General features: G+C 37.3%; 1 protein-coding gene across 1 annotated transcript in view; it reads left to right on the forward strand.

The window, feature by feature from the left end:
• Positions 1-15,242, forward strand: part of LOC122788066 (supervillin-like) — a 1,698,127-nt gene that overhangs the window by 698,221 nt on the left and 984,664 nt on the right. Inside the window, exon 6 of the mRNA XM_044054988.1 lies at positions 7,429-7,496. Coding sequence (XP_043910923.1) covers positions 7,429-7,496 — 68 coding nt within the window. The remainder of the gene's footprint in view (positions 1-7,428; positions 7,497-15,242) is intronic.

Below are 15,242 nucleotides of genomic sequence, written 5' to 3' on the forward strand. Positions count from 1 at the left end.
CACACATCTTCTTGACGCACTTGATTTGGTCCAATTGGCTATACAACATGATCGCATTGTTGTCACCGCTCTTTGTAGAGGTGACAGTCCAAGTTCAGCTAATATTCTGTACATATTTTCATATTACACTGTTGAAGAAGTGGATAGCTATGTTTCTTTCCCACCTCCCTCCTGCACATCACTATATTGTTTTCCCTTTGTTGTTCCCCCGTTTGCCACCCATTTCAGCACTTTCCTGTCTACCCCATGTTAACACCTATAATCTGGTCAAAAAGTAGAATCACACACACAAGTACCAACAAAAACAATGGAGACCTTCACTTTTTGGCCTGTGTGCTTGCACAGATTTTGGCATCACTCTCCAATGCCAAGTGATGGTAAACATCTATCTTGTGCGGCTACCTCTGCGCAGAGCTGCTTAAATATGCTGTACTACATCAACACACAGTAATAAACGGTGAGGGTATTATAAAGATTTATTTCTGTGCATTATCAATACTTAGTTAAAAGTATTACATACACCTGGATTAGAACCCTATGTCATCTGGGCTGAAAAAAATTGTGTCAGTGAATTTACATCTGCTGCCACAGAGTCAGCTAAGCAGCATGTGTTTCATACTCTCAATACTAACTCATAATTTTAGCAATGAGCCTCACCATTGTGCACTGCATAACTATGCTCAAGCAGACAAAGCAGTAGAAATATATACATCTCACATGCGCTTACACTTTGCCAGTCATCGCGCAAACCCACTGTTTGGCAGTGTGCTATGCAAAGAGGGCAATGGCATGTATTATTTTTGTTTACTGTCCATTTAGTGTTCATTACATGTAACTACATGTGGAAAGAGAAAAATGAATTCCCTGTCTAAAAAAAGTCACATGTTTACAATGTAGCCATCTTTCACCTCCCGCCATGCACTGCAATCCTCCTCTTTCAGTACTTCTTCACAAATATATCAATTACACTACATAAATTAAGAACACATGTTGTGTTATATACTATTTACATCTTTAGAATGAATACAAATTCAGATTTTCCAATGCTTATAGTAATGTGGATACCTGTTTGCATATAGTTTATAAAGCTGTCTCTTAAAGTATACCTGCCCATTGGAACACAACCACCAAATACTACACTTTGTACACTCATCAGTCTGGTAACATGCAGAGCTTGAAATATCTTGACAGTTGAACATGCCTACACATCCATTTCATGCAGGCCTCCCAGCATCTTTCCTCCAACACACAGTGTTGATGTCATCCACCATAAGTTGTCGTGCAGCCTTGTAAGAGTCAGATGTGCTGTGGCACTTCTGTAAAGTACTGAGTTCTCTAATCTGTTTACCTAGATAGTAGGGGTTCTGTTCTCACTACAGTGAACTAGGAGGTGCGTGCGTGTATGTGTACCGTTGCTTGACATTACAGAGAGCATTTTACACTAGCAAGTGGGACACTGCTATTAGCATTTTCTCCTCACCAGACACTGCTGATGTCATCACCTATAAATTGTTGTCTGACACACTCCCAAGTCAGATTTGGGCTATGGCATTTGCCTTAAATACAGAGATCTCTAGTTGGTGTACTTAGGTAGGGGTTCTTTTGCCACTGCAGTCAACTGGTGTGTGTCTGTGTGTCTGTGTTGCTTGACATTACAGAGAGCGTTTATACCAGCATGTGGAACACTGCTGTTAACATTTTCTCCTCACCAGACATTATTGATGTCATCACCTATAAACTTGTCTGACATACTCCAAGTTAGACTTGGGCTGTGGAGCTTGCCTTAAATACAGAGTTCTCTAGTCGGTGTATTTAGATAGGTAGGGGTTCTATTCACATTGCAGTCAGCTGATAGTGTGTGTGTGGGTGTGTTTGTGCAATTGCTTGATACTACAGAGAGCATTTTATACTAGCATACCATTTTCTCCTCACCAGACTCCGCTGGCATTTTACACTGGCATGTGGGACACTGCTAGTACCATTTTCTCCTCACCAGACTCTGCTGACATTTTACACTGGCATGTGGGACACTGCTAGTACCATTTTCTCCTTACCAGACTCTGCTGACATTTTACACTGGCATGTGGGACACTGCTAGTACCATTTTCTCCTCACCAGACTCTGCTGATGTCATCAGCTCTAGCTGTTTTGTGGATGTGCAGTATTCCCATCAGGGCAAGGTCAGAGACTGGCCTGGAGGCCAAGCACAAGTCACTTCATCCTATATGATATGTATTTCAGTGACGAGGCTTTCAGTCTGTCTGCTTACATCATGGCATGGTTTGTAGGCCATGTATTTTCTTGGTGAGAAGCCCTGTTGTCACTCCGGCTGCTGCAGGTTTCTGGTGAGGTACACGGAAAAGGGAGCATTATACTTTGTGTTCTGATGAGGGCTGAGTACACTGCTGTTATGTCATTCTCAGATCTGGGTATGATGACTTGACTTATGATGTGCACAATGTAGCCTTTCCATACCACTGTGGACACTTGGTGGTCAAAGTTCAGATTGCATTGGTGGCCAAAATAATGACACATTTTTACGTTTATTTGTAGAAGGTTTGGCTTTGGCACCAGTCATTTGTCTGTGTTAGCCCCTCCTGTAGTATGTTGTCATCATTGCTGCACTCTGTGTTATCTCCCCTGTAGTATGTTGTCATCATTGCTGCACTCTGTGTTATCTCCCCTGTAGTATGTTATCATCATTGGTGGACTCTGTGTTAGCCCCTCCTGTAGTATGTTATCATCATTGGTGGACTCTGTGTTAGCCCCTCCTGTAGTATGTTATCATCATTGGTGGACTCCGTGATTGCAACCAGTATGCAATAATCAGCAAACTTGGGAAGCCAAAGACCGGATACTTTAGCCTGGACTCCAAATTTAAAAGGCCAAGCACAGATCCTTGAGGTACGCTAATGGTGACAGCTGTACTGGTAGAGGTTGATTCACCAACTTTCACAGTATGTCTTCTGTTGGTAAGCCAGTTGATTAACCATCTAGTGATGTAAGTGTTAATCCCCAGCTGAGACAGTTTCCCAATGATACCCAAATGTGGGATTGTGTCAAAACCCTAAGTAAAATCAAGATAGGTAGTATGCATTGTTTTACCTTCATACAGGCATGTCACATAGAATCAGTGGGTTGTGACAACATGACAGATCACCTTTAGTGTGATTCAGCACATACATCTACCTGAAGTAGTTGGGTGCACACTTCAACACACCCTCCACATGGACTATGTTTCCGTAGAAGGGTGTACATCAACATGTATCCCTCTGAGTAGGGGGGCACATCCTGACTGTCATCATCTGTGAGGTAGACCAACATGTCATCATGGATCTTTCTAAATAGACACTAGTAATATCCCGGCTGTATGCAACAGACATGTGAGTTGTTAATGTTACATCCATGTCTGTTGCATCTTTTAGATGTCCTCAAAAAGGTCATTGGGCATGCATGATAACAAGTGTATTATCCTATGAAACTTGACCAGGCCAAGGCATGTGACACACATCCCTACTGAGATATTCACTCGACTGTCAGATGTGGCCATAAACACCTATATCACCAAGTGGGTACACCTGGATCACATACATGGCATCTAAATAAGAAATGTGTGAAATGACTTATTTCCTGGGTCCAGTGATCTGGTCCATCATCAGAGCTGTCTGGTAGGCCCTTTCCTGTCCATTATTTAAGTCACAGATGTCACATATGACATACATATTCTGTGTCCACACAGCTGTCTGGAGGACTACAGATTGTGGGCAATCACTGACTCCAGCTGTGATATTAGTATCAACACACACAAAAGATTGCTGCCGCAGCCATGACAACACATGAGATGAAACAAAAACATGGGGGGTTTGTTACATTATGAAAATAAATGCAAAACCTGAGGATAATGTAGACATCACACCCCTATGAGCAGATCAAGTGGTATGTAACCTGTATCCTGTGGTAGATGGTATGTAGAAAGTCTACCAGTATGTGGCCACAGTGATGACTTACCCCCATGCATGTAACACAACTACTGAGTATGTGCAGGACATGCCTATCAAAGGTCATAATACCTCCACAGTTCACAGCCTTCATCACACAAATAACTGAGTACAATGCACCCTTCTTCGGTTACACATCAGTGGAAGATCTTTAGGGATGTACATGAAGTGTACCACTTTTGCCACAGTTAGCTGTCACGCATCTTATTGGCTATACCCAGGTATTCTTTTCATCACATAAACATAACTGTCTGATGGTGCAGAGCACCCGTCAAGGTGTTATACAAGATGCATGTGTGATGCATGTTCCTGTGATGCACTCAATATATACATAGCTGATTGACCACATTGATGGTATGAGTTACATTTATAACCATTTGGATTGTGCCATACATATCTGCCATGCACACCAGTCATCTAGCCTGTTTTGATCATAATTTCACATACAGGTATAGCAGTGTCCCTTCTAACACCTCCAGCAGATGTTGGTGTCAGGATGGTGTGCTTGATTACCCTCATGGACTGCTGACTCCAGCAGATGTTACAGTGTCAGGATGGTGTGCTTGATTACCCTCATGGACTGCTGACTCCAGCAGATGTTGGTGTCAGGATGGTGTGCTTGATTACCCTCATGGACTGCTGACTTCAGCAGATGTTACAGTGTCAGGACGGTGTGCTTGATTACCCTCATGGACTGCTGACTCCAGCAGATGTTACAGTGTCAGGACGGTGTGCTTGATTACCCTCATGGACTGCTGACTTCAGCAGATGTTACAGTGTCAGGACGGTGTGCTTGATTACCCTCATGGACTGCTGACTTCAGCAGATGTTACAGTGTCAGGACGGTGTGCTTGATTACCCTCATGGACTGCTGACTTCAGCAGATGTTAGTGTCAGGACGGTGTGCTTGATTACCCTCATAGATTGCTGACATGTCATAATAGTTGTACAAAGTGCGCATATGTTGTGTCAGAGACATGGGATAACTGGTTGTATTATTCTTATACTGTCCAGGATTGTGGATGATTCTTTTACTGGTGTCCACGAGCCTGTAATTGTGCCCCACTTGCTGGAGACCTCTGCTAACATTGCACTCATACTCAGGCAAATCAGTTTGCACAGCTTCACAATATGCATCTAACCCTGATTGTATACAACATCCTTGGTAGATGTCTTTCCTATTGTTCATGTCAGAATGCTCATCTTGCAAAGACATCTTCTCCATTGTTATGTCTTACAAAATGGAAAATGTCCTGAGATTTTTAGGACAAAAATATTTCCTAAGTTTTCTTTAATAGCTGCAAAAAGCAGTTATATGTTTGTATCCAAGACACCTAAATGTTATATGAAATAGCATAAGCATATAAACTACTACAAAAATAAGCTTTTATTGAGGCAAAAAAGTGAAGTTCTCTACTTTGCACTGGCCATGGGTATGTTTTGTCCTGCAAAATCTTACATTCCTACAACAAATGTCCCACTTTGGGCATTTGAAAAGGTGTCAGCCTTACATTTTGTGGGATTACTTTGCTAACCAGTTGTGTGAACTGGTACAAAGAGCATTTCTAGCCATGACCCAAGCAAAAGACAGTAACATTTACTGAAAACATTTGCAAAATGGTTCCTGAGTTGCATTTGAAATCAACATTTCCATTCAGGTTTCATTTTAACCAGCATTTACAGCTTAATATGGTAGTACTTTTATAGGAGTATTTACATAAACCACTACTTCCTACACAAGGTTACTATAGCTAATTTAGTTCAGTAAGTATTGTAGTCATGCTTCTTCATGAATGTTTACACAAATCACTGCATTATATACAAGGATGCCAAGCATTTACACAAATCACTGCATTATATACAAGGATGCCAAGCGTTTACACAAATCACTGCATTATATACAAGGATGCCAAGCGTTTACACAAATCACTGCATTATATACAGGGATGCCAAGCGTTTACACAAATCACTGCATTATATACAGGGATGCCAAGTGTTTACACAAATCACTGCATTATATACAAGGATGCCAAGCATGGTTTTGTTTACACTGCTTGCATCATTATCCCAATTATCATTATGGCTACACATTGAGCAGAGAAGACCCAAATGAAATGACCCTTGTGTATGAACTGTGATTGGTTGTAACAGTAAGGCTGTTGAAGGTAAGGGGAGGGTGGGAAGATGAGAAGGTGAGTAGTCTGCAGTGATCAGGAATGAAGGGTGTCCTTTATCTGAAAGGTGTGCAGGGAATATGATTAGGATGACAGGAGAGTGAAAGGCAGAATCATACTGAGTGGGAGAGACTGAGAAGTTACTAAAGTTTTTGTGCAAGTTCCATGCGTTGGGTTAAGAACCTGTGTCCCGCAGTGCTTGTATGCTGTCCCAGACACTAGCATAATGCTGTGTCCTGCTGCGGTGCACACTGGTGTCCTCCTGGATATGGGTCACACACTGCTACTGTGCTGCATTATTTTGGGGTACACACAGCTGTCCTTCCAGATCTGTGGTCATACAGACTGTTACTGTGCTGCATTGTGTTGGGGTGCACACTGCTGTCATCCTAGATGTGTGGTCATACAGACTGTTACTGTGCTGCAGAATGCTGGGGTTCACACTGGTGGCCTTCTAGATGAAGGTCACACAGACTGTTACTGTGCTGCAGAATGTTGGGGTGCACACTGCTGTCCTCCTAGATGTGTGGTCATACACTGCTACTGTGCTGCAGAATGTTGGGGTGCACATGGGTGACCTTCTAGATATGGGTCACCCACTTACTGTGCTGCAGAATGTTGGGATACTGTTCAAAATGTGGGGTTCATGAACACACTGATGCTGTGCTGCAGTACGTTGGGGTACACAGCATTCTTCTTGGTTAGGTCACCCACTTACTGTGTTGCAGTATGTTGGGGTACACACTGTTGCTCTCGTGAATGTCGGGTCACAAATTGCATTACAGTATGTTGGAGTACATGTATATTATCCTTCTGGATGTGGGGTTAAACCCACTTTGTTACAGTATTATGGGAAATAGACAGCACAATCTTTGTGTTATAGATTTGAGTATGTACTCTTGTCATGTTACCGGTTTGGGGACCACAGCACTGCATCCTTTTGCTGGACTTGTTGCTAGTGGAGGGGATGTAAAGCAGGACAAACATATATTTTGGTGGTTCTTTTGTCCCTAATTCCAGTTATTTAGTTGACTTGTTAGAACACTGGCTAAATTCTTGGCTAGGCTTGTAAGGGCCTCAGGGCCAATAGCCTACTTAACTGTCTATGATCCTAAAATGTATTAACCTGACAGTTTAACTTTGTAGGTATATGGCAGCAGCAGTAAAAAGTGCACTGTATTGTTTTATGTTGGTGAAAAGCAGCAGAATATGTGACGTGAGATGTATTTTCCATAACTGTTTGTCCTTTATTTTAGTACCGGAGAGTGCAAAGATTGATGCTCGAGCAAAGTTGAGTGTTGCTGCAAAGATGTCGATGTTCAAAGTAAGCAGTTTTTTTTTTGCTTGTATTAATGAGCTTGTAACTATGAAAACTGCTGTGTCTGCATGTAGACAGCTGTACCATCTATTTTTTCACATTATTTACCAATCCTACCTTCTAAAATAGTCTTTTGTAGTTTCTGGTGATGTCTTCCTGTACAAGATTTTGTAATACCAGATTTCATTTGTTCCAGGAACATTAGTATTTTTCATAGCTTACTGCTAGCTGTTATCCCAGCCATTCTTGAATTTTACAGATGATTCAGCCCTCCTGGCGGGTTCCACAAATGATACAGCTCTCATGGTGTGTTGGTGTGTTACAGCCATCATCAAGTGCTTCACTGATGCTGTTTCACAAATGATTTAGACCTCTTGGTTGACTACAGATGATGTGACCCTCATATTTGGTTCCACAATAGATGATGCAGCCCTCATGGTATGTTCGATTGATAAGGGTGTGTTCCCATGATGATGTAGCCCTCTCATAATGTGTTTCACAGATGAGGCTTTCATCATGGGGAAGGCCACAGGTGATATGGCTGTCGTGAGGGTGCACACGTGATGTAGCCCCTTTGGTAGGTTCCATAGATAATGTGGCCCTCATTTAGTGTTAGGTTAGTCAGATGATGTGGTTATTGTAGTATGTTCCACGTATGATGCAAGCCTTACTCTTTGTTCCAGAGATGATGCATTCTTTGTGTTATTTTCCTACAGATAAGTTCAGCCCTTGTATATTTCCCAGCTGAAGCAGCCCATATGTTTTTCCACAGATCATGCAGCCATTGTGGTATGTTTCCCAGAAGGAGCAGACCTAGTGGTGTGTTCCACAGATGATGTGGCCCCTGTGGTGAGTTCCACAGAAGATGTGGCCTTACGTTATCAATCTTCAGCAGATAGGAAGTGAAACACCAGCCACATATGGCTAGCAGACTGACAGGTTCAAAAGCAGCAGTACAGCCTAATTAAATCTTTCTTGCATACAGGTCTAATGATGTTCCATCTATCACTGCAGGCCCTTCCTAGGGTATATGGTGATAGTCATGTTACACGAGAGTGATTAAATGGTGTCACTTTTTTAATTTCTCCAAGTCTTTTGGGTTTCTACTATGATGTGAATGGAGCCCATTCCTAAGTCAAAGTACGATTAAAGTTCATGAAATTAGTATTGTTTCAGTCTTTGATGTCGGCCAGAAGCGCTCTTCGCGGCAACTGCAATGTACCCAGTAATGACGACTCCTGCAATTCGTATGGGATTACATGTATTGGTAACATATCTAAATATGATTGTAGATTCTTTATGAGACCTATTTCTCTTACTACTATTGGAACTGTCTGGGTATCTTCTGCCTGCAAATCCTAATATTTTATGACTTTGTGTCTCTCTGTATGCAAGACAGTGTAGTTACTGGATGTGGCAATTTCAATGATTAATGCTACTTTTTGTCTTTTCACGGACCATTATATCTGGTTTTCCAGCATCTATGTTTTGAACTGCTGGTAATGTGTGATTCTGTATGATGTAGACTTCATCATTTTCTATGATGCTTTGTGGCTCAGTTTCCAGTGTTTTTCAACCATGTCAGTACCATAATGTTTGCACAATCCCCAGTGTAACAGTCTTGCCACATTATTATGCCTTTCAGTATACAGTCCTTCTGCCATTAGTATGTCATAACCAGCAACGAGGGGTGCAACTGTTTCCAATTCAGTTTTACAAAACCTACATTTGTCTGTTTCTCCCACATGTTCAATGGACTTTGTAAAGGGATTGCATCCAGAAAAAAGGAGGTTATTACCTATCTGTACTCTTCCCTCATTAGGCCTGTAATTGAGTATAATGCCCTGTTTGGTATGTACCTCTCCAAACACCTGCATGACCTGTGAAGACAACAGAAATACCTCTCAAAGAGAATCCATAGCCTCCAAAACCTGTCCTATGTGGACAGGCTCAAATCTCTATTGCTGTGCTTGGTATCATACAGATTGCTTATAGGTGATCTGTGCCTCACCTACAAGGCAATATTGGACCCTGTGCTACTAGAGATGCTCCATCTCTGTCTCACTCCTCATGCATTATCCACTCAAAAGACCTAAATCTAATATGCAACATCAACAAAACCTGCTGGAAAGACAGGTTTGTCTCCCAGAGATTGTCCCGTCTCCAGAATAAACTTCCCATACATGGGTCATATTTAATATTATGACTAAAAATGGTTTGAAAATTATTTTTTCTGGTAAACTCTTTTACATCCACCTTTTAAATTTATTAAGAGTGATTTTAGTATTTATAATTTTAGTCACACAGTTTTAGTTTATTAAGTAAGGGTATCAAACTTATTCCTTGGAACAAAGGACATCTTGCCAGAACATTAGTGGATGTAAGAGTTTATTTGTAGATGAAACATATATTAAAGTAGGCATTTTTAGAACACACTCTATGTAAGTTATGTTTTAAGGAAAAGGGAATGGTTTGTTATTTTGTTGTTCCTTGCAAAATTCGTGTTGGCCACTAGATGGTGCAAATGGATTAATTTTTGTAGAAGTATTTCTGTCATTAATGAAAGGTTTAATTTCATATTTTATTTTTTTCATTCATTCATTCATTCATTTTATCAAAATGTAATACAGTTTTAAAAGTGAATGGTTGTTCATAATATGATTGTGATTCAGTAATGTATTTGCACATATTTTAATGTTTTATTATGTTAAACACAGTAATGTTAACATCAGGTTAAAAGCATAATAGTACTTTAATTACAAGTTGATTGCTCAGCAAAGGTGATTTGTTAATTAAAATAATATGCTTTATAAAAGGTGTTAGGTTTGGAAACAGCCCACATCTGATGAAGTAGGAGAAATGAAAATGTACTGTGTATTTGGAGAAGTTTATGTGAACTGTTTGTGGCTTGTGGATTAAACTTGTGTTTCCTGTGGCAGCTTTGGTCTATGCTTTATTGTTTTACCTTCTGGGTCATCATACTGATAAATTTAATGAACCCTGTTATGTATTTCAGTAAACATTGATTGCATGTCTACTTCTTTCAATAAACATTTTCACTTATGATTTTACTAGAACATTTAAATCATTATGTACACATTGTGTATTGGCATATGATTTTAAATAATGTTGATTAGAATTAGAATAACTGAACTTTCACATTCCCCCATTTAATAATATGATCACCCATATCACAATAACTCCTTCAAATGTTTTCTGATGATTCTGGACTTCATGCCTATGAATGAGACATTCTTTACAGATCTTTTCCCATTCTCCTTTACAGTCACAATATTTAAGTAGTTACTTTAAAATGTTTTTGTTTGAAATAAAAATATACTTCCATTTTGAAGGCAAGAAAATGCAATCATAATATTCATATTCAGAGTCATCAGTTAATTGTTTAATAATACATTCAGTGTTACAGATATTTTTACATTCACCCTTGTATAGATTGTCATAAATTGTATCAAAATCTGTTATTACATTGTTATTGTTTTCCTTCTTGGTCAAAGGCAGAGTTTCATATATTTCTGATTTGAGATTCCTTCTGGTTGACATTAGTTTTAAAATGCAAGCTTTAATTAGAAAAATAGTAATGCTGTCATGACTATTATGAGAGTTATAAGCATGAAAAACGTTAAAATACTTCCTCCCCATCCTGAAAGCAAACCTGTTAACCAGGCCCATTTTATCTTTGGCATTGTGCATAATTTGCTACCTTTTGAATCAGTTGTAAATGATTATAAATTTGATCAGAATTATTTGATATTTTTACGTACAGCATTCTACATGGGTCAGTGCATATGTTCCAACCCTAGAAGCCAGAGTGAAATCAAGTACCATCCTATTCTACACCACTACAGTATACATAGTAGTTAACTCTTGAGTCACTAAATCTTTAGTAGAAAATGGTGCATTACTTAAAATTATTTTTTCAAAAACATTTTTATTTTGTTTTCATTATAAATGTATGCAAATGTACATGTAACAAATACAATAAAACAATAATAAAACTATTTACATTCATCCATGATAAACAGTCATTTTATCCATGAGACGTTAACAGTATTTGTTCAAAAGGTTTTCCAATTTTTTGCCATGATATTTTTTATGAGTAATGTTATGAGTTCTATAACAAATGGTTTGCGGTTCATTTTTACAAACGTTTGCTAAATTAATAAAATCTTTAAATATCAAATCTTGTTTACTTTTCCAATTCAAAGTAATAACTTTTCTGGCAATTGCAAGAATTGACCAGCGTAACTGAATCTGAGATTTAGGTATTCCATTAGGTATAGGAACATTGAATAGGATTAGTGAGTTAGAAATGTGACCGTTATCAGACCATAAAACATTTACAAAATATCTGAAGTATTTCCAATATTGGACAACATTTCTACATTCAATGAACATGTGAAACCCAGTTGGCCTCTAGTAATTCATCACATTTCCAACATTTACTTTCACTCTTTTTGAGTATAAGATTTATTTTATGTGGAGTATAGAAACTCCTAATCATAAATTCCCATGCATACAGTCTCCGATATAATGAAGAAGAGGTACCATATGTAGAATTCAATAACAATTTTTTGGATTCATCAGATATTTGTTCTCCATTAATCTTTACATAGTAATTCCAAAAATCTGAGTCAAACTCGAGTGTCGTCTTTTAGTATCTTATAAATAGGTGAGATACTTAATTTTTGATCATCTTTCTTTTCAAAACACCTAATAAAAAACTGAATCAGACTAAGTATAGATTCATTCTCTAGGTTGATTGATACTCTCATTTTGTTTTTTATAAACTGCCGTAATGAGTGTATAAACAACCGTCTTAACTATTATCAAAACTACATAAAAGAGAGTTTAGCGGTTTAATACTCTATTTTCAATAAACTGATGCTAGAATATCAAGTTATTTTCCTTTAATTTTTGCATCGCATTGATGTAGAAAGAATCTAGGCAATCAGGAGAGTATGCTATAGGGAATAATTTAATGTTTTAATTACAATCAATTATATTTTTAAAGTTATTAAATATTTTATTAATGTCATAAGAAAAATGGCCAAACTTCTTATTAAATAAACAAAATGCATGTAAAAGCCAATGAACTCTGCTTATTCCATATAGTTCCTTAAAATGATTTTTTATACTTCTGACATCAGTTATATGAATCTCGTGTATTATTTTCCAGCCAGATATATAAGGAGGTGTGATCCAGTGTAATATTACATTAATTGTAACTGATTTGGAATAAAGCTCTAAGCTAGGGAGTGCTATCCCATTACTGTTCCAAGCTCTAATGTGCCATTTATATGCAATCCTAAGTTTTAAGGGGAATCATAAAAAATTAAGTAGCATGGAATCTATTTTTTTAAATATGTTTTTGGGAGGGGGTAGTATATGACTGTATATAAAACAAAATTTTAGGTAAAATTATCATTTTAATTAAAGAGAGCCTATCCTCCATTGTGAAGAACATTTTATTCCATCTTTTGATTAGTTCACTAATGGTGGTTCTTAAATTATTGTAGTATAGTTTAACAGACTCTTTCCATGTGCTCTTTATACTGACACCCAAATATTCTAATACATCATTCTCCTAATTAAACAGGCTATTCTCTCTCAGGTTTTTGCTGATCTTTTTGTTGATTAGTAATGTTTTGGATTTATTATGATTAAATTTAAGACCTGAAATTATTTCAAACTTGCTTTAAAGGTATTTATAACATCATGCAAAGAACCATCAATATCGCCCAACGTTAACAACATGTCATCAGCAAATAATTACATCTTAGGAAAATAGTCTTTATTAATTTGAAAGCCTTTTATATTTTGCTTGTTTCTGATATATGTAGCAAAAGGTTCCATTGAAAGAACAAACAATAATGGTGACAAAGGACAACCTTGTCTAGTTCCTTTTGCGGATTTCTAGTGGTGAGGATATACCTGATCCGATTTTCATATAAGCTTGTGCCTCTCTATAAATTTTCATTAATAAGTTGACAAAGTCTGAGGAGAATTCAAAACCAATCAGAATTCTTTGTAGATAAGACCAGCTAATAGAATCAAAAGCCTTTTCTATGTCTAGGCTGATAATAGTTGTTTTTTGTATTTGCATGCTATGTCTATTAATGATAGTAATTTAATAATGTTATCTTGCACTTTTCTATGAAGAATGAACCCCGTCTGATCATTATGTATTAGATTAGGTAATATTTTCTTTATCCTATTCGCTAGTGTTGTCATGACAATTTTATAATCAGTGTTTAGTAACTAAATTGGCCTATATGAATCACAGGATTTGGGGTCCTTACCTTGTTTTAATATGGGGGAGATAATTGAGTATTTCCATAATGGGGGTGTTGTACATTTTTGCTTAACCATAGTAAAGGCACTGATCATTTTCTTTATTACATATTCAGGAAAAATGTTATATAGTTCAGGAATTATTCCATCCAGTCCTGGAGCTTTATTATCTTGTAAATTTTTTATTTGCTTTTTAATTCTGTTAGTGTTGTTTATTTAATAAGTTATTTTGTTGCATTGACACCTTAGTAGTTATATTTTCTTGAATAAAAGTATTTATTACATTATCTGTCTCCAGAAGTGGTATGTTATTATTTATATCTTTATAGTAGTTTTTGAACACTTCTAATATGCCCATTAGGTTACCATTCAGCAGAAACACAGCCCTCTTAACTGAACCATCACTTTTATATTTAATCTCGATAAGATTTTGATTGTTTATTTTTTTTAATCTTACCACTATTTTATGTATATATTTGGGATTTACAGCATAAGATTGTAATTTAAAATTTTCCAGGTTTATGGCTACCTTATGATTCAGAACTTCTAAGTATTTTTGATTTAACTTGGTAATTTAATTATGTGCTACTTTATTTGGTTTTGTGTCCATTTTTATCTTGTCTATGCTTTTTTTGCAAGTCTAAAAGTTCTTTGTCCCACTCTTGCTCCTTTTTTTTTAAGGTACCAAGATTTTATTCTACCATATATATATATATAAACTTTAAAGGTGTCCCATAGTATAGTATCAATCACTTCACCATTATCATTTGTTTCCATAAACATGTCTATTTCTTTCATTATCTATTCCCTAAAGTCTTTTAACTTAGTAATATAAGGAGGAATTCTCTTTAGAAATCTTAAATCATCTGTATGTGTAGTTTAATGTAAAGTTTATAGCATTATGGTCTGAAAGTGGACAAGTCATTATAGATACATCACTTGCAAAGACCTTATTTATGTTTGTTTGTCTACCAAACCGATATGAATAGTGAGTATAGAATAAGGAATAATGTTCTCTTAGACCATGTATATCTTCAAGTTTCATCTGATTTGTAAAGTCGTTTAACTTCTTGGCTTGAGATGTTAGTTTTATTTTACCGTGTTTAGAGGTATCATTGCCTGCTAATAAGCAGTTAAAAATCACCTGTTGCTATAATTTCCCCTTTTGCATTTAAAATGATCAGGTCCAGATATTTGTCAACATATTTAGTACTCAGTCCTGGTATCCAGTATGTATTGAAGTATAATACTTCCTGTTGATTTCCAAAATAACCATGCTTAGCATCCCATCTTTATCTGGAATTGTATCTATAATTCTTGGCATAGTGTAAGTATTTTACCATAGTATAAGAGTGCCCCTTCTCTAAGTCTGAAAACATGAATCAGCCAAAATGGTATAGCCATTAAATGAGTAGTTTTGTAGATCTTTTTTTAATAGAT

Source organism: Protopterus annectens, chromosome 13.part0, assembly GCF_019279795.1.
Source record: "Protopterus annectens isolate FY-2018-M chromosome 13.part0, PAN1.0, whole genome shotgun sequence".
Lineage (NCBI taxonomy): Eukaryota > Metazoa > Chordata > Ceratodontiformes > Protopteridae > Protopterus > Protopterus annectens.